General features: G+C 36.2%; 2 protein-coding genes and 1 pseudogene across 2 annotated transcripts; 2 read left to right on the top strand and 1 right to left on the bottom strand.

Moving 5' to 3' along the window:
- Nucleotides 1–575: 575 nt before the first annotated feature.
- LOC111050975 (glucose-induced degradation protein 4 homolog) lies at nt 576–7,904 on the bottom strand. Its single transcript, XM_022337363.2, has 4 exons — nt 7,362–7,904; nt 6,444–6,611; nt 3,936–4,168; nt 576–1,162 (listed from the first exon to the last, which is right to left on the bottom strand). The coding sequence occupies exons 1-4, from the start codon at nt 7,506–7,508 to the stop codon at nt 1,099–1,101; spliced, it is 612 nt and encodes a 203-aa protein (XP_022193055.1). The 5' UTR covers nt 7,509–7,904; the 3' UTR covers nt 576–1,098.
- Nucleotides 7,700–22,974, top strand: LOC111050974 (BTB/POZ domain-containing protein KCTD5). The gene is made up of 5 exons (XM_039434969.1): nt 7,700–8,372; nt 10,770–10,878; nt 11,965–12,152; nt 17,676–17,801; nt 19,921–22,974. Exons 1-5 carry the CDS (start codon nt 8,163–8,165, stop codon nt 19,948–19,950), a joined length of 663 nt encoding a protein of 220 aa, XP_039290903.1. The 5' UTR covers nt 7,700–8,162; the 3' UTR covers nt 19,951–22,974.
- On the top strand, nt 11,043–11,155 carry LOC120352892 (annotated as a pseudogene).
- Nucleotides 22,975–23,658: the final 684 nt, after the last annotated feature.

Raw genomic sequence — 23,658 nt, 5'->3', positions numbered from 1 at the left:
AAAATCTATCACCGCGTTTCGCCGTAAATGCGCAACATATAAACATTAACAGAAATGCTAAACCGTCGACTTGAATCTTAGACCTCACTTCGCTCGGTCAATTATATTATTTGAATTGATCATTGTTAACAAGAGTCAAGCATTAATATTACATCAGATATACGGGGATGAATTGAATCACAGCCATCTACTATAGAAGGCGGTGGTGAAAAATAAATTGCCTACAATTATCTCTTTTCTGTATAGGGCTACTTGTAATATAAATATAAAGAAAATAAAAATCTCAGTACCCTTTTTTTGAAATAGCCTATTTTATCACTACATGTTTCGGATATTTATGCCATTTTCAAGTGATAAAATCAGTGTTATCACTTGAAAATGGCATAAATGTCCGAAACATGTAGTGATAAAATATTTCAAAAAAAGGGTACTGAGATTTTTATTTTCTTTATATTTATATTGCCTACAATGCCTTCTTATCTTTTCCACTGACTTTACAACTTAAACCTCACTATATTCAACACAGACACACAACAACAGAAACAACTAAAAAAGCATTCAATAAAAACAACATACCAGCATCAATGTATTATATTGTATATAAATATAATATATCAAATAACTAGACAGTAAATAAAAACACTAAATATGGACGCGCGCATCGATGCATAATAAAAGTAAATTTTACAAAAATTACAATTGAACAAGTAAGATAAAATAGGTACAATTTAAAACTGAGCACAGTGATACTGAGATACGGAGGTGGCGATTTGTAAAAAAATCACACGTTTAAAAAATAACGAGTAATATTGACTCGATTCCGGGTTTTCACATATTTTCTAACGAGCAATATTAACTCGGTTCCGGGTTTTCACATCGTTTTGTGCTCAACAGGAGATGTTGATACACAGAACGACTGAGAAATCGCGCAACAGGGTTGCGCAACTTTTCGAACGGTTGCAACTAGTTGCAATAACATGTTGTCGTCACTTGTTTGAAGCGTGTAAACCGCAACAAAAGTGTCATATATGAGAGTTCAATCACGTGGTACACACACTCACTCACACACGCACGCACACGTTCGCTGGCGAGCGCGATTCACCTGAACTCGTAGATTTGCGTGCTGTGTTCGGGCACATGGCTCAGGGTTAGAGATTGGTACCTGAAACACATGAAAATGAAACAAAATTAGAGAAAATTTAGATAAAAATAATTGATAAGTGATTGGTACCGGAAAAACAAGAAAATAGAACAACATTAGATGGTAAATTGGATAAAATTATTGATTCAACCTTCAAAGAGGCGCTCTTATATGGCTCTGAATCTTGGAAAGAAAGAAAGAAATATTTATTACCAAAATCATTAAACAAACTTTACAAATGTGAAAAATATAAAAATTTTCATATACAATACATTACAAAAACTTAAAATTAAAATATTTTCCATTTAAAAATCGATTATAATATAAAAATCGATTATAATATTATCATTGGCGTTACCAGCAAAACTAAGTAGTTTGAGCGATGGATACCTACAGCCTGTAACATACTCCATTCTTTCTTCTGAAGGTGCGTACAGATACACGCCGCGAACAAGAGCAATTCAATTTTAATCAGCTGACTATATCTGTATTTTTACAGAAAAGGTAAGATACAGATATAAAAAGCTTGGCATCAGCTGATTAAAAGTGAATTGCTCATGTTCGCGGCGCGTATATCTGTACGCACCTTCAGAAGAAAGAATGGAGTAGGTTACAGGCCGTCGAAATGAGGTTTTTAAGAGCAGTAAAAGGGTGCACAAGAGAAGATAGGCTTCATAATGTCGATATAAGAAGCGAGATCAACATAATCTCCATATGGTAGAAGATTGAAGAAGAAAATCGGTAAAACTGGAAAGATCATGTTGAAAGGATGGAGAGCGACAGGATTCCCAGGGCAGTCAGCGTGTTGTATAACCCGGTTGGGAGGAGAAGTGTGGGCAGACCCTGCAAAAGATGGATGTGATGGTGAGTTTGAAGTCGGAACAGGCAAATTGCCCAATCCTTGTAGGAAGACGACGACGAAAGAGGCCAAATAACCAGTAATCTTTATGAGCCTACATAGAAAAATCAATGACACTACCGTACTCAAAATAACAGGATTTGAAAGTGCTTCGGATGTCACTTTATGACTTGATACAACAGTGATGCCGTAAATAAATAAATAAATACAATTTTATTGTCAGTCAGCCAAAGAAGCACAAGACAAAGTCACACAAATAGAAAATGAAATAGACAGTCACACATTAAGAGACAAATTGTTACTATTAAATTGCTATTTAGATTACACTTCCAAATTCCGTATTTCCATTTCCGTATCTACAAGTTGGCCTATTGTCAGCGACTAAGCCAAAATGTGGACTAGGCATAAAGCCGCATCCACACGTTGGCCCAATGTAGGCCAATGACGACCAGCGTCAGTGTGTGGATGGGTGGGTTTGTCAACGCTGGCCTTCATATGTTTACCAGGCTGGGCCAGCGACTTAGCAAACATGTGGACTAGACATAAAGCGGCATCCACACGTTGGCCCAATGAAGGCCAATGACGATCAGCGCCAGTGTGTGGATGGGAGGCTTTGCCAGCGCTGGCCTACATGTGGACTAGGCTGGGCCTAAATGTGGACTAGGTATCACCATAGAGAAACAATAGCGTGAGTAGATATCCCATGGTGTAGGGCGTTTATGTCGCAACTTTTACTGTTATCTCACGCCGATTACGGTAGATTTTGACTGTTTTGACCGGGTAAGATTGTATGAACGGCACAATATGAGAGACTAACAGCGTCATAAAGTTTCACAGGAAAGAACTACGTGGACTATTAGCTTGAGATAACAGTAAAAGTTGCGACATAAACGCCCTATATCATGGGATATCTACTTACGCTATTGTTTCTCTATGGTAATACAAAGTTACACTTGATACAACACTATATTATAATAGACTACAAACTAAATTTTATGCAACTCTACATTTAGTTGCACTCTATGACATTCAACAAAAACTGTTAGGCTCAACTCACACTTATGTGACTCAGGTCGAGAAGAGACTCGACTCTAGTCGAGAGTATGTGTTTCCAAATGGTGACACTCAGACCAGTCGATTCTAGTCTCCGCGTCGTCACCATTTGAAAACACATGCTCTCCACTAGAGTCGAACAACCACCAACTCACCACTCACTGCTACGATAGTAGTATCCCATATAGAGAGGCCACCGCTACGATGGCAGTAATATCCCTATAGAGGTCGCAGCTACGATGTTACAAGTAGACACATAGAGAGGTCACAGCTACGATGCTACAAGTAGACACATAGAGAGGTCACAGCAACGATGTTACAAGTAGACACATAGAGAGGTCACAGCTACGATGTTACAAGTAGACACATAGAGAGGTCGCAGCTACGATGTTACAAGTAGACACATAGAGAGGTCACAGCTACGATGTTACAAGTAGACACATAGAGAGGTCACAGCAACGATGCTACAAGTAGTCACATAGAGAGGTCACAGCTATGATGTTACAAGTAGACACATAGAGAGGTCACAGCTACGATGTTACAAGTAGACACATAGAGAGGTCACAGCTACGATGTTACAAGTAGTCACATAGAGAGGTCACAGCTACGATGTTACTAGTAGACACATAGAGAGGTCACAGCTACGATGCTACAAGTAGCCACATAGAGAGGTCACAGCTACGATGTTACTAGTAGACACATAGAGAGGTCACAGCTACGATGTTACTAGTAGACACATAGAGAGGGCACAGCTACGATGTTACAAGTAGCCACATAGAGAGGTCACAGCTACGATGTTACTAGTAGACACATAGAGAGGTCACAGCTACGATGCTACAAGTAGCCACATAGAGAGGTCATCTAGACCGAAACCCAACTCACCATTCACTGCTTCGATGGTAGTAGTACCCCTCAATGGTGGCAGCCGACTTCTGGAAGCAGATGTAGTAGAAGCCAGCGAATGATGCGCCATTGATGTCTTTAATGGTGTGATCCGGAACTAAGAAGTGTTCCTTCCAGCGCATGAACACAAAATCTGTCAGCTGTAGGCTGGCGTAGTCGAACGAGTCACAGTTGAACGTCTTGGCGTATTGGTAGAACGACTGGAACTTGCTCTGAAACACCAAATTCTTGGTTAATATTTGATAGAGTGTGATTAATAATAGGAGTGTAATGCTTTTTTTGTGTAGTTGAGAAGTTGATATTGTGGTAATTATTCATATTGAATGAAAAAGACTAGGAATTGTCAAAAAACCACAGATTTATTGATACTTAGAAAGACCGGTTTCGGTTATTACACCATTGTCATTACACCATAAACTCTTGAGTTTATCAAGTCAAATCTGTGGTTTTTTGACAATTTCTTAGTCTTTTTCATTCAAAAGGAGTGTAATGGGTTAGTTTTAATTGTTGTCTTCACCTCAGTGAAGAAAAAAGTTAATGTCATTCTTTTTACATTAGTTGATTAACAGGGGAATCATCAAGTAGTATTTTCACCCAGTGCTCTGTGGTTACTTCAATTTTCTCACTCTTTTTATTACAAGTTTGATTTTGTATTTTTTTACTTAGCTGAGTTATTATTATATATAATATAAATGAGATCATATCATATTATAAAATAATAAGATCATGTCTACGCTCAGGGTCAAAAGATAGCGGATCGGTGAAGGTAGATTCAAGCTTGAGTGTTGAAAATATACAAGTAGGCTAACAGGGAGATTGACAAGAATAGTAACAGTATTCACATAGATGATACACCTTAAGGTGCGTACAGACTTTCGCTCTGCTCCGCAACCGAACGTCACTCCAGCAGGGCGATTGATGATCGACCAGGGAGCAAGAGTGGTTCGACCGGGGAACGCGAGAAGATCTAACATCTTCCGTAACGTTCATGATGGGTGCGACTGCAGAGCGGGGGCGGAGCGACTGCGGTGCGATGGAGGAACGAGGGCGGTACGAGGGCGGAGGGTGCTCGGTGCGGGTTGGAAGCGCGTATATGTGTACGCAGATTTACAATACACAACTTAGTCCAAAATGAGGTGCAGCCCTTATATTGAACATTCAAAGTATTCAGTCAATGAATAATATGCTCTCTCCATCAATTTATTCTTCACAACTTTCTTGAATTTCATTTTTGGCAGCTCTTTAACAGCTGAGGAAAGACTGTTGTAAATTTTTATCTGTTGAAATAGGTGGCTGTCCCTTGTTTTAGAAAGCCTTACCTGTGGGACTAAAATATCATTTCTATGCCAAGTTGTGTATTCATGTTTGTTTCCCTGATTCTGATTGATTTGTTTATGATTCTAAATTAGTTTTGACATGCAGCAAGCTACTCATTATGAAAATTGAAGGGAATGTCAATATCTTCTGTCTTTGAAAGCTTTCTCTGCATGACTCTCTGTTTCTTTGGTAGAGAGGTAGTGGGGAGGATATTTTTAATATTCTTTCCGAAGAATGGACATTGATATGTCCAAAGCTCCGCCAATTTATGTAGATGCATAACAATATAATTATCTATAGTTATTATATTACAAATTGCTTTTTCATATCATGTACAGTTCAATAATTATTTTCTTAGTCTATATTATGAAAAATTCATCTACAATTTTGCTGTATTGTAAGCTATTGTATATAAGCCAGTATATATTGTAATCTACATAAATAAAGTACTCAATCAATCAATCAATTTCTCAAGTTGTCTAACACTCTCATTGCCTTTTTTGCCATATGAAAACTTTTGAAGCATGGCAAGAATTACCCCATAGGAAATGAGGGAATGAAAAAGACCATAGTACGCAAACACCAAAGAATCAGAGTTTGATGATAACTTAAGTCTTCTAAGTAAGTACTTGATTTAGCAGAGGCAAGAACCTCTGACAACTTATATCTAACATCATCATAGTTCGATGATGGAGCAGATATGATAATAGATGGTTATTAGAATGTGTCAAAACATAGTGGAACGGTATATTTTGAATCATTCAAATACATGCATTATTGTCAACACTCTCAAGCTTGAAGCTACCTTTGCTACTCCACTATGATTTGAACCTTAGTAGAGCCTGTTTTAGTGCTACTTGGAGTATGTGAGCTACTTTGCTGATTTCCAATATTGATAATAAACTCACATGAGAGCAGCAAATAATTAAGGTTTGCAAGAAACAGTCAAGAGTATGTGCCAAGCTATACAAGGCGTTTTTTCGGGCGTTTTCAGACGATTCGGCAGGGCAGGTAGCTCTCTAATTGGCTCAATATCAGCTGATTCCCAAATCATCTGATAATCAGGCCAATCGAAGAGCTTTCTGCCCTGCCGACTTGTCTAAAAACGCCTGAATAAACGCTTTGTACGGCTTGAACCTTAAAGTATATTCCAAAAAAGGTTTTACTCACCCAATGTTTTTTATCGACATCTTCATCAGCATCCCACTTTCTCGTTAAGAACGGATACTTTTTGCTTATTATTTCACCATCAAAGAATGTCGTTAAAGTTGGAAACTCTTCCGTCAATCCCTTTATCTTAAGATAGCCACAGAGGTAAGAGTTTTCTTCATCTACGTGCTGTAAAGAAATATACAGAATGGCATTACATTAATATGAACAGGTTAATATTTTAAGTAATTAGAGCAATGTAATTTTATAAACAAGCAATTACTAGTTGCATATTGCATTTTACCACTAAATTACAAAGATACCGAAGTTTAAGAATTTAGCTTTAAAAACGTTTCTCAAGGAATGATATTTGAAAACTGAGCTACAATAACATCTTTCAAAATACAAAGTTAACTTCCTGTTCCTAAATTTTTGAATGATTTGCCTTTGCAAAATTGATTTTTCAGAGAATCTCATCAAATTATAACTAAAAACCACATTTTATATACACTCTAGTAGTAAATCAAACAATATTACAATTGAATATTTTTAATAATAATTGATAAATCCTTATTTATTCAATGAGAACGCATGTCCAGTTAGATGTCAGTTGTCAACTGAGGAAGTGTGAAATAACGCTCTAAATGTATTAAACTTTGTTAATGAATTGCATGTATGGTTTATATGTGTTGAAATATTGGTAGGAAAATACTAGTAGAGAAGAATTAGTGCAATTAATAAGGAAATTTGAAAAATGGAGGTAAAAATTGACTAGGATGCTGTCCGTTATTTCCTGGTTTCTTTTTCAATGTTGATGCATATCTTTCAACTGACACCTAATCTAGTTGATAGTTATTACTTCAGATAGTGTATTTTCATCATTGCCAGTTTAATTATTCCAAGAAAATAGAAATAGAACAGTGACAGTAGAAAACTAACCTGCAAAACTACTTCTACTTCGTAGCTGTTGCCTTTAGATTTTTGATGACCTTGGAACCTTGAACCGTTGTATAAAAGAGATCTTGTTACTCCAGGCTGTTTAGAATTTGCTGGAGGTGGTGGCACAATATCAACCCTTACCGGCATATTCACATTGGAGTCAATTTTTTAAGATATTGCACAAAAATTCTACACCAAAGCACTGCCCTGATCCACGGTCCGTGGTTGATTTCTACAGAATGATAAGAGAAAATGGCGGTTACTCAGATAGCCTCGAACCCAAAACACTTGTCTATCTCGTGACTTCCGAGATCAAGTTTCCAAATAGAGAAGATTTTAGGTTATTTATTACTTTGTGAGATAACAACCATAGCTTTTTTCCTCATTATAAATGCATTGTCAAGTTGTTTTTATTGTGCTTGATAAATAATGATTGATTTTGATGCCAAACAAGCAAAATATTTTGGGCATGATTCATAAGTGGATAATAAGAAAAATTCTAACCTCCTGAAAATTGACAGTTGTCTGTAGAAACAAATTTCCCTGCACTGAAGGTTTTACGTCAAAATATTCATTATTTTAAATCATTTGTGCCTTAGCTATATAAATTTGAAATATTTAAAAAAAAATCAATTAATAGGTTGCTAATTCTCAAGCTTCTATCAATGATTTGATGAAAGTTGTGAACGACAGTTTTTAGATAGGTTGTGTTGGTGTGTGTGAGTTGGTGCTTGCCGTTGAAGTGTTGGTGAATGGTTTGTTGAATGTTTTTATAGAAATTTATTTAAAATAATTAAGAACATGGATGAAAATTCAATGAACTCTCACGGTGATAGTTTTAGAAGCGTAAATTCTAATCATGGAAGTGCATCAACCAGTTCCAGTAAACAGTGGGTTACTTTGAATGTTGGTGGAACTTGCTTTCTCACTACAAAGACCACTCTTTCTAGAGATCCGAACTCTTTTTTGTACAGATTATGCCAGGAAGACTCAGATTTAATCTCTGATCGTGTAAGTCCAAGTGTATTTTATGACATTTTTACATTAAGTAATAATAAAAAGTTATGAACAGTGTATGACATGCCACTCCACTAGTCAAAAGTTAGGTTAGCACTGTATCAACAAAACCTAAAATGAGTCATTGATAACTCATTAATCATTTTATGTTTGATGCTCTTAAAATTTTCCTTATATCTTGAAAATTATATTGGCTTTGACTTGAAGAAATATAATCTAATTAAGCCCCAAATTTGGCCACTAAATGAGTAATTTTGTTTTACAAAACTGAGAATTTTGATTAGTTGGTATTGGCAACTTGTTACGCCCACTCCACACTATCTCTAAGTTGCTGGTCGAACTGGTAAGCTTGTTCACGTTGGTCTTGCCACCCACACTGCATTGTAACCATTTGTGGATGCTCGGCTGGCTACTCGCCTTTGTTTGACTAAAATCAGATCGACGGTGAGCACTTGCATAGCATTCATCCACACTCTTGCGCTCGTCGTCATTTGTACGCATTGGGCGAAAGTGTGGATGCGGCATTAGGGCTTGATCACATTAGATGTGCAAGTGCATGAAAAAGCTTACTTGAATATTTTTGTGTTTCCAGATATGCAGTGTCAGAGTTTTCCAGTTAATTACAATAATTTAATCTGCATCTTTATTCATGCTGTAAAGTCGCTATAGCTAGGTCCACGTTATAATGGCAGTAGATAGGCCTACAGATAGGAGAACAGCGTTGTCAATCGCCTGCCTTAATTTATTAGGGTTTTTCATTGTTAAAAACAGATTCGGCAACGTTGTGGAGCTATAGAGATAGCGCTATCTGTTTTGTCGGATGATGGACAAAGATAGCAACACCAATGTTAATCAAACACTGCCATGTTAATAAAATGATTATTAAATCAATGTTAATCAAACACTGTCATTATAACGTGGACCTCACTATAGATCCCCAGAACAGATGCTCCTCACTCAGCTTCCGAAGAAAGTAAAGTGATCTTTCTATGAGTTTCTTGTTTACAGTTGGGTAGAACTTCGAGTTAGAAAATAATTATTCCTAGACCTCCTTCGAGGCAGATAATATACTAACTTTATCACTTTAATAAAAATTGAAATCATCACTTATAAATTAATTCATATTGCCTTGTCACAAAGCAGCTTTAATACCTTCTGCTTCATCCATTACCCACATTTGTGGGATCGATGGCGTCATAGAGTTCGATTTCAATAACACAAAAACTATTCAGATGGCAGATAAAACAGTGACCTCTTTTATAAAAAATTCAAATCATATATATTTCTGCACAAATGCCTTCATGGATACCTGAAAGTTGGCAATCATGGAGTTGGAATTGTAGTACCCACAGGCAACTTGAGGAATTTCCATCAGTTTCATGCCTATGTGAGAAGTTATACATCGCCTCTTAAAAGATGTATCACAATAGGCAACCGTTTGGCCAATAGAATCGACTTCTTTGAACATTCAAATTTATTCAAAAATAAAATAAAATCTTTGCAAGAAGCTAGATAAGAGATTCTTGACAGTTTTAATATGATTGATACATTAATTGATCTTCATTGACAGCTGCAATATACAAAGGCTTAAGCCGTTCTATTGCACATAAAATTGCCTATTATTATTATTATCATCACTTATAAACTCATTCATATTGCAATATGCCTTGTCACAAAGCAGCTTCCTGATGGCTCTCTTGAAGGAGGCCTCATCCAACAGCCTCACCCAGGAGGCAGCTTGTTGAAGAATTTCAGGGCAGAAATTCTATAACAGGCCTGTGATCGGTGGAGGCGTCTCCTGGGGACATCCAGTAGCTCACGGTGCCTGGTGTTGTGGTAGAAAATATCACTACGGGCAGCCTCAGTATGTTGTATCCTCTTCACATACATCAAACCCAGGATACTTCATACTTCTCTCATTAGAAATCTGGATTGATTGTGTCTGGAAGTGGACCTTACTTGGTCCTTGTCATAGTATTGACATGTATAAGTTACGTCAGAAATTGATCAGTTGCGACCTGAAAACTCTGACACCAGACCTGAGCCAGCCAGGTCACTCGATATTATTATTATTATTAGGCTATATGTCAGAAATAACACTTATTAACGTTTGTTCACTTAGTCGACTCATAAAACAATTAAAAAAATATTTTGCACGTTTTTGATGATATAATGGCTGAAGACCGTCATCCCCAAGTTATGTGTGCAATATAAAACGTATTCTTCCTTTGAAACTTTCTTCCAGCACACATAATTTTAGCAATATTGTATTCTAATGTGTTAATACCATTGCTACCCTTAATGTCACTGTTTTGTTGTAATATATTGACTTTTTGTGTGTTGTGAATAAATTGAAATTGAAATAAAATCCAACTCATTTCATTTTTCCAGGATGAAAAAGGTGCCTATCTAATAGATCGTGATCCTACCTACTTTAGTCCAGTTCTAAACTACCTCAGACACGGAAAGCTTGTTATAAATAAGGATCTACAAGAAGAAGGTGGGTTGAACATTTTTGAAGAAGTTAAAATATTTACTTCCTCACTCCCTGGGCCATCTGTATTTTAGGTTGATATTTGGCCGCACCAACAAACTGTCTCCACGTAGTTTGCTTCTCAGCATTTGTTTCTGTCGCTCCAAGCCTCTCCATTGGAATAATAAATTAAGCTCTGGTCCCACTTGAAAATCGAATAAATCTTTCGCCTTTTACTAAAGATTTCCATGGAGAGGAACACCTGATGAGTGTACTCTGAATAGAAAATATTTTTCTAAACATCAAGTTACCGTACCGTACCTTGATTTCTGAAAAAAATAAAATTATTCATAACATCACACAAAAATTAGGCTATTCATCTCAATCTAATCCTATTATATTAAGTGAGCAATTTCTGTTTATCTGTATTTATTTGGTAATTAATTGGTTATATTTATTTGTGTCCAACGGATCTCGAAAACGGCTAAAACTGAAACTATTATCAGCTAAGAATTTTTTGTCTGCTCTTCTGGGCAGAATGTGTTGAGTAATTTTAGGTTGCTTATATGTGAAATGTACCATAAGAATCTATGAATATGTACTGAGCAGAGCAGAAATTCTCTGATATCAGAGCTCAAAACTCACAAGTTAGTTAAACTCATGTGATTTGAAAACGAGTTAGTATTTCTCTGTAATTGATCAACGATCACTGTCAATGTTCTTCTATCCAACATTCGACCGTATGGTAGGACCCCCAACCAATTTTTAAATAATATTGAATGAAAAAGACTAAGAAATTGTCAAAAACCACAGATTTATTGATACTTAGAAAGACCGGTTTCGGTTATTACACCATTGTCAATCTCTGATAAACTAAAAAAAATCTCTGATAAACTAAAAAACTAAAAAAAGTTTTTTAGTTTATCAGAGATTGACAATGGTGTAATAACCTAAACCGGTCTTTCTAAGTATCAATAAATCTGTGGTTTTTGACAATTTCTTAGTCTTTTTTATCCAATATGAATAATTACCACAATATCAACTTATCAACTACACAAAAGGTTTTAATAATATATTAAATTGTAATCAAATTTCCGTTTTCTTCTTGACCAGGTGTTCTAGAAGAAGCCGAATTCTATAATATAGAAGAACTGATCAGGCTGGTAAAGGAGCGTATATGTCAGAGAGACACTCATCCGCTGAAAGACTCCAAGAAACATGTCTACCGTGTGTTACAGTGTCACGAAGATGAGTTGACTCAGATGGTGTCAACTATGTCGGATGGATGGCGATTCGAACAGGTAAGTTGACGAAACTCTTATAAAAAACATGCTATTAAATGGGGGTGTTCATGTAGAGCAACTGTTTTGTCAACCGATGAAACATTGGTGTTCAATGTAGGTGTTCATATAGAGCAACAATTTTGTCAACCCATGTAACTCAGATGGTGTCAACTATGTCTGATGGATGGCGATTCGAAGAGGTTAGTTGACGAATTTCTTATGAAACGCATGCTGTTGAATGGGAGTGTTCATGTAGAGCAACTGTTTTGTCAACCGATGAAACATATGGTGTTCAATGTAGGTGTTCATATAGAGCAACAATTTTGTCAACCCATGTGACTCAGATGGTGTCAACTATGTCTGATGGATGGAGATTCGAACAGGTAAGTTGACGAAACCTTTATGAAACACAGTCATGCTGTTGAATGGGGATGTTCATGTAGAGCAACTGTTTTGTCAACCGATGAAACATAATGGTTTTCAATGTAGGTTTTCATATAGAGCAACAATTTCGCCATGTGACTCAGATGGTGCTAACTATGTGTGATGGATGACGATTTGAACAGGTAAGTTGACGAAACTCTTATAAAACACATGGTATTAAATGGGGATGTTCATGTAGAGCGAACTGTTTTGTCAACCGATGAAACATATTGTATTAAATGGGGGTGTTCATGTAGAGCAACTGTTTTGTCAACTGATGAAACATATGGTGTTCAATGTAGGTGTTCATATAGAGCAACAATTTTGCCAACCCATGTGACTCAGATGGTGTCAACTATGTCTGATGGATGGCGATTCGAAGAGGTAAGTTGACGAAACCTTTATGAAACACATGCTGTTGAATGGGGGTGTTCATGTGGAGCAACTGTTTAGTTAGTGCATGAAACACGTGGTGTCTATAGGGGTGTTCACATGGAGCTACTGTTTTTTAAGCTATGAAACACATGGTGTCCAATGTGGGTCTTCACATGGAGCAACTATTTTGTCAACTCATGAAATATGTGGTGTTCAATGTGGGTGTTCACATGGAGCAACTATTTTGTCAACCTATGAAACTCATCGTGTCCAATGTGAGTGTTCATATAGAGCAACCTTTTTGTCGCCTCATGAAACACGTGGTGTTTAATAGGGGTGTTATTTGGAGGAACGTTTTGTCGCCTCATGAAGCACGTGGTGTTTAATAGGGGTGTTCACATGGAGCAACTGTTTTCAACTTATGAAGCATGTGGTGTCCAATGTGGGTGTTCTCATGGAGCAACTATTTTCTCATCACTTGAAACACGTGGTATTCAATGTGGGTGTTCACATGGGGCATGGAGTAGATATCCCATGGTATAGGTCGTTTATGTTCCAAATTTCAAGCCGATTAACTGTCGACTACTGTCTATTATTACTGTTTTGTTGGGGTGAGACTGTAAGAACGGCACAGTATGAGAGACTACCAGTGTAAGAGCTTGTTTACATGTAAAATCATGTGATTTATCGCTCGGTTTGCCAGCCTCGTACACATGACAGCGATTCATGAGCGGTTTGCGCTCGGTTAAGGGTTCAGTGAACCTTGATAGTCTGGCAGTACAGCAACAATCAAGCAGTCAATTCAAGATCAACTCAGATCTACATCATAAAGTTCTCAGTACTTCATCGATAAACAATTCAGTGTCAAAGGATTCTGGCCTACTTCCATATTTCTACTATGAACTACTTGGAATCAAACTGAACTAGATACTACTAAGAACTATGATCCTCTACAAACTAACTTAAACTGAACTGGAAATTGTAATAGAATGAAATTTTAATTGAACTGAAATTGTAATAGAATGTGCAGTATGTGAACTGCTCTGCTCGAAACCGCTCGGTTGACTGAAGACATGTGTACGCTCTCATGCCTGCTCTAGTATATCGAACCGCCCGGCAACCGAGCGACAACCGAGCGGTTGGACTGGAAACTTCAATCGCCGCGATTCGTCGGCGACTGCTCAAACCGGGCGTTGCATGTGTACGGCGTAAATCGCTGTCATGTGAACAAGCTCTTACATAGCTTTACCAAAAAGAACTACTAGAACTGTCAGCTTGAGTTAACATTGAAATTAGGAACATATAACATGGAATATCTTCTCGTGCTATCTTTTCTCCTATGACATTACTGTACAAACTTCGGCACGTCATCATATGAAAAAGTCATTCTATTCCTTACTGAAGACAAAGATTTTATAAATTTATTTACTCACCCTATTCTGTAGCAGTAAAATATATTCAATATAACGTTTGCATTTTCCACTTGAATGCTCAATCTCATATTTTTGCTGACATCGATACTATTCATAATATATTCTTCTTGGATTGTAGGGCCTACGAAAAAATGTAATCAACTATGGCTGGTGGCCTCTGTTCACATTTTTCAATCGTTTTGTAAGTTTTTAGACTTATTTTGGGATTGCTGTTTGGATTTGGAGTTTTTAATGCTCCCTACTTACAATTTTCTCCTAAATTGATAGTTTGGTATTGAAATTTAAACAGTAAACTAAAATAATATCAATATTTTCGCAATGAGATTGGTTAAAACTTTTGCAGTTCGCTTGTAATTCATGCCTGATTACTAAAATACCATTTGTAATGCCGCAGCCATATTGTGGACTAGTCGCTGGACCAGCCTGCAGTGTGACCAGTGCCCAATGAAGGCCAGCGTCGGCATCCACACTCTGGCGCTGATCAGACATTGGCCTTCATTGGGCCAACATGTGGATGCCGCATAATAATTTTTCATGGAATAATGCAAATGTTTGGGAGGTTTTTGCGGAGTTTTTCAAATTTCAAGCAAAATTGCTCTGTCGCTTTCGAGATTAATAATAATCATGTATAGTGAGGTTCACGTTAAAATTGAAGTATTGGTGTTGCTATCCTTGTCTATCATCCGACAAAGCTGGTAGCTTTCTCTTCTTCTACCTCCGCAACGTTGCCACATCGGTTTTCAACAAGGTAGAAATACAGGGTGACACAGAATAACGGGAACTTTGAAAAACGTCATAATACATTAGTGGGAAGGGCAAAAAAGTATTTTTTTCAAACTAATGTAAAGTTCAAGACTTACCATTTGAAAATTATTAATAACATCTATCACTTTTTGATAATTACTTCTTTAAGAAGGCTTCCTCCTGAACGAATACACTCTTGAATTATGTGTTGATGATTCTTCATTGATCGCAGCAACATCTGCGTTTCCTGGTCCCATGATCTGTCCACCTGCGATTTTCTGTTAGTGGAGCTATCTCAAATCAAACGTTTTCACAACTTGACCAATAACTGTGGTTCAATCATAACAGACAATTCAAAATGAAATTAACAATATCCCAGCTGAAATGTTGCAGCAATCGTTCAGGAATCTCAACACAGATTTCAAGAGTGTATTCGTTCAGGAAGAAGCCATATTGAAGAAGTCATTGTCAAAAAGTGATAGATCTTATTAATAATTCTGAAATGGTAATTCTTGAACTTTACATTAGTTTGAATAAAATCATTTTTGTCCTTCCCACTAATGTTTTATGGCGTTTTTAAAAGTTCCCGTTATTCTGTGTCACTCTGTACAAATAATTAACAAAATATTTGAATTCAATTATGGATATTTATTATTTAATCATCAAAACATTTCATTCTTTGACGAATAAAATATAATTCATTTTGTTTAACAAGAGTGAACAGTTGAAATTTCATCAGAAATGACGGTATCAGCTATCTTCAATAGAAGGCAGAGAATCAGCAACGCTGTTTTCCTATCTTTCTCCACTGCCATTATAACTTGGACCTCACTATAGTGTTTTTGTATTATGACGCTATCGATCCAACATAAGTGTGGGAAAAGGATGAAGAAGAAAGAAAATTGGCTTTCCAAAACGGGGCGTAGTCGCAGCTTTTATAACAGTAGTCGTAGTTTTTATTTTCTCATTTCTATAATTGGAAACGTTTTTCCTTGACATTCCTAAATAATTCTAAATAGCTGAAACTTTACACTATTTTCTCTTTATTTTATTTTGTGTTCAACTTTCTAGTTTTTCGAAATTTAATTCAAACGTGACTATGACAATGTCTGCGACTACGCCCCGTTTTGGAAAACCAATTTTCTGACTCCAGCTGTTCTAGGTCTCAGCTAAATCCCGAGCTCGGAAACCGGCCCTTAGTGCCGGTTAAATTTTAACCGTGATTAACTCCACGAGAACCAATCAGAGAAGCCGTCTTTTCAAAAGCTCCTTCTCTGATTGGTTCTCGTGGAGTTTACCACGGTTAAAATTTAACCGGCTTTTGGTCTTTTGTAAAACCGGGCCTTATTCTGCATTTGAAATTGAATTAACCTATTTCGGACTATGTGTTATCTTGACTCTACGGGCCGGTTTTCGAGCTCGGGATTTAGCTAAGTCCTAGACTTTAAACAGCTGGAGTCAGAGAATTGGTTTTCCAAAACGGGGCGTAGTCGCAGTCATTGTCATAGTCACGTTTGAATTAAATTTCGAAAAAACTAGAAAATTGAACACAAAATAAAATAAAGAGAAAATAGTGTAAAGTTTCAGCTATTTAGAATTATTTAGGAATGTCAAGGAAAAACGTTTCCAATTATAGAAATGAGAAAATAAAAACTACGACTACTGTTATAAGAGCTGCGACTACACCCCGTTTCGGAAAACCAATTTTCTGACTCCAGCTTTTTAAAGTCTGGGACTTAGCTAAATCCCGAGCTCGGAGACCGGCCATATGTGTTCCTCTTTGGGAGAGGAATAGCACAAGGTTACCTTATTTTCCCTCCTCTCCCTATCATTTTGATAATGTACTTATTGTATCTATATATATAAAAGCGAATTGGCACTCACTCACTGACTGACTCACTCACTCACTCACTCGCAGAACTAAAAATTTACCCGACCAAAAACGTTCAAATTTGGTAGGTATGTTCAGTTGGCCCTTTAGAGGCGCACTAAGAAATCTTTTGACAATATTTCAACTCTAAGGGTGGTTTTTAAGGGTTTAAAGTTCGTCTTTTAGCATGTATATTCTTCTTATTCTCTTAATTATAATTGAAAAATGTCCATACCATATGTTAATAATAGAACTATAATCTAGAGAGAGTACCTCTTCGAAACAGTTGTTAACTGGTAACTAAATTAATAATTTTGTCAGGTTGGCATTAAGTTGAGTTGACTTTGTTAGGTTGGCACCAAGTTGAAGATTGAAATGCATTTATCGCGGAAAAATTGATTGGGCATTGCTACTTCAATCAGAGCTATTCCTGGGAATATTATATTACTAGCCGTCAGGCTCGCTTCGCTCGCCATATCCGTTTAGCCAGACGTTTAGTCTGGGCCCCCGACTGGATCGTCCTACAAATGAAAAATCTTGGACGACCTAGTCGGGGGTCCAGGGGGCGGAGCCCCCTGGCTAGACGGATATGGCGAGCGAAGCGAGCCTGACGGCTAGTAAATGAATAAAGAAATGACTTTTAGTTACAGTAGTAAGCGATGTTTTATTGTATTTATTTTGTAATTTTTTTTTCAGTTGATAAACATCGGCTCACAGTACAACTATGGTAATGAGGATCATGCCGAATTTCTTTGTGTGGTTTCGAGAGAGTATGGACAGAGCGTCGACTCAAAAGAGACTGAGCCCACTGATCGGGCCAAGGTATGCCTAATTTCAACGATTTTTTCAAATTTAATCATGGATTTTTCAATTTCCTTGCCTCTTATGATGTTTTACTCCTATCTTTCATACATATCCTCTCTATATTCAGTATTTCCTCTTCATTTATTCAACTTCCTCTGCCATTTCCGGGCAAAGCAATGACTCAATCCTATTGAGTCCTATTTTGTTTGATCATTTTCTATTGTGAAGGGCCCCACACAGGATTACCTACCTTTGGGGCTTCATTTAGACTATAATGATAAACATGTATTTTGCATGCGTGGGTGTTTGCTACACCAGTTATGTTATTTTATTTCAATTTGTTTGTACAATGTTTGTTTTTGGTCGAATAAATTATTATTATTATTATATTAAGCGAGCAATTTCTGTATTTTTATATCTGGTTATTTATGTTCAACGGATCTCGAAAACGGCTCTAACGATTTTCACGAAATTTGGAACATAGTAGGTTTATGATACAAAAATTCGATTGCACTAGGTCTCATCCTTGGGAAATTCGCTGAACGACATTAAAAGGATAATTCATCCTTGGCTGAAACAGCTGAGACTTTCGTCGTCTGTGGATAGTAAAAAGTGAGCGAGTGATTCTGTTGAAAATCAAAATATCGCATCCCCGAAATTCATAAGCTGACGTATAGCCAGCTGTGAAATATAAACACGATCATTTTAGAGAATTGTGTTCTGTTTATCAATAAATAAAAATAACGAGCGAGGCTCGGTGCCCCGAGAGACTGAATCCTCCAAAGTAGAACCTTAGCAAAATTAGGGCCAAGCCACGTGAAGAGTTTTTCAGACGAGTCGGCTGGGCAGGAGGCTCTCCGATTGGGTTGACGTTCGGTAATCAGCTGATAATCAGCCAATCAGAGAGCCTCCTGCTCTGACGACTCGTCTGTAAAACGCTTCATGTGGCTTGGCCCTCAGTTGTCTTTCCCATCTATTGGTCTCTTTTCATGATTCTAGTTCCATTTCAAGGATTTCTTTCATTTTGCAAGTTTTTCCTGAATCATTACCTTCTTTTTCTCTCAGTAATTCAAATTTCTCACCTCTTAACCACATCTCAATTAAGTTTAATTTTTCTTACCCTCTATTTCTTACATTTTTATTCTCTCTTTTATCTTGTTTTTCATCACTAGTAGTTCTGTGAACAGTAGACCTCGCGCTCAGTAAGTTACATTGACCTGTTGTTATGTTTTCTCAAAAATTAATAAATAATTTATCAATTTAAAATGTCTAGAAAAAATCCTAAATAAACATAGAGCTTTCTGCCCTATCTTAACGTGACGTGTCGTCCCGGAATGTGAGTGTGAGCGCTGTTATCAGGTCTGGCTGCAACGGTCTACAACGTTGATGGAAAGATACATTTTCAAGATGTTCGATGTTTTTGAATGGGTAGTATTATAGTCAACTGTCTACTAACGTTGATGGAAAGATAATATATTCTCAAGATGTTCGATGTTTTTGAACGGGTAGTAATATAGTCCACTAGACAGCTGATTTATGATGAATAATTCTATAGTCTGATTTTTACTCTAATATTGGCGTATGAAGGAGGCTCCTTTTTCCTTTAATATTATCCTTGAAATGCAAAATTTCCAAAAACCTTGTATATACGTCGACGCACAATTTATTAGTAGTTCTGTGAACAGTAGACCTCACGCAGTATTCTCATCCACAAGTACCTGATTGAAACTATAGACCTTATGGAAATACAGCAATAGACTGGCTTCTCCACACATCTGTGTAATCACTTGTCAGCTGATTTATGATGAATAATTTTATAGTCTGATCTTTACTCTAATATTGGCGTATGAAGGAGGCTCCTTTTTCCTTTAATATTATCATTGAAATGCGAAATTTCCAAAAACCTTGTATATACGTCGACGCGCAATTTAAAAAGGAACATACCTGTCAAATTTCATGAAAATCTATTACCGTGTTTCGCCGTAAATGCGCAACATAGAAACATTTAAACATTAAGAGAAATGCCAAACCGTTGACTTGAATCTTAGACCTCACTTCGCTCGGTCAATAATATTGCTTTAAATTGAATATTAAGATATTGAAACTAAAACATTTTTTGATGATTCGTTTTTTTCAGGTATTACAACAGAAGGGCTCCCGTATGTAAAGAAGAACTACATGGGTTAGTTCGAAACCCATATTGAAACCTATACTGCGCACAATCATTTTTATGGTACGAGTTCTAAATAATTATTGTACTCCACTAGACTCCTCCAATATTATAAAAAATGGATTCAAGACGGTAAAGTTCTACCATAGAGAAAAAATAGCATAAGAAGATATCCCATGGTTTGTAGAATTCATTCAAAGTTTGGAAGTTTTGTATCAAATTATGGTGTTGTGTATCAAGTTGAGATGATACTGTATCATATTGTGTTGATACTGTATCATGTATGGTGATACAGTATCATTCTGTTGTGATACTGTATCATTTATGGTGATACCATACAGAAAAAATAGCATAAGAAGATATCCCATGTAGGTCGTTCATGTTCCAAATTTCAAGCCCATTTTTTGTGAACTCAAACCGATTACTTTTTGTGTAGTTGAGAAGTTGATATTGTGGTAATTATTCATATTGAATGAAAAAGACTAAGAAATTGTCAAAAACCACAGATTTATTGATACCAATTGATTGATTTATTGGAGTTTATCAGAGATTGACAATGGTGTAATAACCGAAACCGGTCTTTCTAAGTATTAATAAATCTGTGGTTTTTGACAATTTCTTAGTCTTTTTCATTCAATCAAGTCGACTACTGTCTATTATTACTGTTTTGTTGGGGTGAGAGTGTAAGAACGGCACAGTATGAGAGACTACCAGCGTCACATAGCTTCACGGAAAATATTTACTTGGACTATCGGCTTAAGTTATCAGTGAAATTTGGAGCATAAATGCCCTATACCATGGGATATCCTCTGGTATATTTCCTCTATGGTTCTATTTTGTACTCTACTAGAGTTTTCCAGTATCAAAAATGGATTTAAGACGGCAGATTTAGGTATGTTTGGAAACTATTGGAAGAAACAAATTTCAATTCCAATTCAATGCTGTCAAATTTTGTCTTGCCCAAATTTTTCTGACCTGAAGGTTCCTGCTTGATATGCTATAAAAATAATATCCGTTCCAATGTATCCTATAATCAGTGAGATTCACTTTAAAATGTCAGCATTAGTTGTATGGCAAACAAACATTGATGTTATTTAAACGTAATGCCTTTTAACACAATGATTGCCTTAGTGCCGGTTGCACAACAGCCGGTTAAATTTTAACGTCTTGAAGCCGTCTTTTCAAACACGCCTTCTCTGATTGGTTCTCGTGAAATTAATCACTTTTAAAATCTAACCGTGATTAATTCCATGAGAACCAATCGGAGAAGCCGTCTTTACAAAAACGTCTTCTCTGATTGGTTCTCGTGGAATTAATCACGGTTAAAATTTAACCGGCTGTTGGGCAACCGTGCCTTAGTATTTTATCTACCAATGTTATTACGCTAGTGTCATTTGTAACATACACAGGGTGTCCCAAGAAAGGTGTAACAGCTGGAGATCATAGATTCTAAATTAAATTTGCAACAAAAATGTCCAGTAAAATTTTCCCATAAAATCGACCTTAGTTTTCGAGTTATAATAGATATTTTTGAAATACGTCAGTAACTAGAAAAATATCAGTCAAAATCTAAGAAAAGATAATGGTTAAGTGTTTTAACGTGTATCCACATCCAGTGTATTAAAGTATATCCACACTAAAGATATGGTTGGAAAGCGGAATAAATTTCCAATAAGATACATATAATTTTTTTCATTTGTTTAACGTTTTTGAACTTTCTATGAGCGTTCAAACGCTTGTTTGAAATTTGACTTGGAACTCGACGAATGTACTTTTTCAACTTGAAGCGCTCTTAAAAAGTTCAAAAACGTCAAACAAAGGAACAAATTGTTTGTATCTCATTGGATATCTCTTCCTCTTTTCAACCACGGTTTATAGAAGAAAACGGTAGGTGTCACGCGCATGTTTGTGCTAAATTTCCGGTGTAGCTGACGTCATTCTATATCCAATCACCTGTTTTTAACAAATAAGTTTCATAAATTGCCAATAGGTATTAAAAACGTCGGTTGGTGGCGATGACGCAATCTAGCTGGCTGGCCACTGCGCACACATTTCATGACCACTACCGTTTTCATCTAAATACCATGTTTCCAATCATATCCTTAGAATTCGATTTTGACTGACTGTTTTCCAGATATTGATGTTTTTCAAAATTATCGAAAAACCTATATATCTCGAAAAATAAATCCGATATGAGAAAACTGTACTGGACAGTTTTTGTTGCAAATTTCATGTAGAATCTATGTTCTCGGCTCTGACATCTTTTGTGGGACACCCTGCATGAATGCTGATGTTCCCAGTTGAAAGTGAATCCCATGATATAGGTGTGACCATAATTTTATCCGAAAATATGTAAAATTTACACCTATATGTGTGAAACTTGTGTGTAGATGTTGAACGTGTGTTTGTTTCCCTTTAAGGGTGGCTTTCTCCAGAATTGTTAAAAATATTAGACCCGTTTAATCAATATGTGGTCACATTCTTTCCAATGTGTTTCAATTGAGTAAGCTGATGGCTTAAACTAGAATTTGGCCCGGTTGAACAAAAACCTGTTAAATGTGAATCATGATTAAATCAGTTAGAGAAGGTTTCTCGAAGAAGGTTAAATTCAAATCATAATTAAATCACATGAGAATCGATCAGAGAAGGTTTTTCTAAGAAGAAGGCCCCTCTGGTTTGTTCTCGTGACATTTAAGCGGCATTAAAAGTTGACAGACTTTTGTGCAACCGGATCTTTGAGTTTTACTTTTTTGGAGAGAGCGACCCCAAGCTGCCAGTTTTCAAAAATCAGTTCTGAGTTGGAGAAAATGTGAATAATTTTTGAAAGTTCACTTTTTCCTGTTCATTGTTGTGTAAGAATGTCGAGTGTTGATTGATGTTGTACTCTAGTATTATCTGGTAATAGTTATTTTAAATAATATTATCCAATTTTTAAATTTTCCAACTTGACTTTCTTCCTGCCATTGCTAACAGTAGTTTGATAAAGTGAGTAAATAATTTGAACGAATGCTTGAAAAAATCGTGCATAAAATGTTTGTTGATTTTGTATTTTCAAGTTGATTGTTGTAATATTATTCATTTATCCATTTCATTTTATAACAAACATACTCGTGGAAGAAAAAACAGGCATAGCCTGAAAATAATATTGGTTGATCATTAAAATCACTTCTTTGGTGTTATTACAAATATGGATTGATGACATGTGTGAATATCACCTTAGGAATCATTTTTCCTATAATTTTGTCTACTGATATGTTGGATTCGAGTCTTCCTTCTTCAATAATATTCAATTTATTTCATTCAAATAACTATTTATTTACAAGAATATGTAGTGGAAGAAAAAACATAATCAAATATCAATTGCAAAAAAGCAAAGTTGAATAATTTGAACATTTTATCAGTGTCTTTCTCTGTATGAATTTAGTAGCTTCTAAATTTTGTACATCAATGTATGTTGAGTTTCCATTAATTCATTTTAAATTGAACCATTGAAAATAATCATTGTTGATAGATTGATATTCTTTGTATTTCGTTCATTGTTGTGTAAGAATGTCGAGTGTTGATTGATGTTGTACTCTAGTATTATCTGGTAATAGTTATTTTAAATAATATTATCCAATTTTTAAATTTTCCAACTTGACTTTCTTCCTGCCATTGCTAACAGTAGTTTGATAAAGTGAGTAAATAATTTGAACGAATGCTTGA

The sequence above is a fragment of the Nilaparvata lugens genome, chromosome 8 (assembly GCF_014356525.2).
Source record: "Nilaparvata lugens isolate BPH chromosome 8, ASM1435652v1, whole genome shotgun sequence".
Taxonomy (NCBI): domain Eukaryota; kingdom Metazoa; phylum Arthropoda; class Insecta; order Hemiptera; family Delphacidae; genus Nilaparvata; species Nilaparvata lugens.
The sequence above is the reverse complement of the archived record's forward strand: the minus strand, read 5'-3'. Positions and strand labels throughout refer to the sequence as shown.

What these genes read in the sequence shown, in the direction of transcription:
- LOC111050975 (XM_022337363.2), bottom strand. Translation starts at nt 7,508, where the DNA reads ATGCCGGTAAGGGTTGATATTGTGCCACCACCTCCAGCAAATTCTAAA. An exon ending in AAGTAGAAGTAGTTTTGCAG is followed by an intron (nt 6,612 to 7,361) that starts GTTAGTTTTCTA and finishes ATTTCTTTACAG; the next exon opens with CACGTAGATGAAGAAAACTC. An exon ending in TACCATCGAAGCAGTGAATG is followed by an intron (nt 1,163 to 3,935) that starts GTGAGTTGGGTT and finishes CATGTGTTTCAG; the next exon opens with GTACCAATCTCTAACCCTGA.
- LOC111050974 (XM_039434969.1), top strand. Translation starts at nt 8,163, where the DNA reads ATGGATGAAAATTCAATGAACTCTCACGGTGATAGTTTTAGAAGCGTA. An exon ending in CAGATTTAATCTCTGATCGT is followed by an intron (nt 8,373 to 10,769) that starts GTAAGTCCAAGT and finishes TCATTTTTCCAG; the next exon opens with GATGAAAAAGGTGCCTATCT. An exon ending in TAAGGATCTACAAGAAGAAG is followed by an intron (nt 10,879 to 11,964) that starts GTGGGTTGAACA and finishes CTTCTTGACCAG; the next exon opens with GTGTTCTAGAAGAAGCCGAA.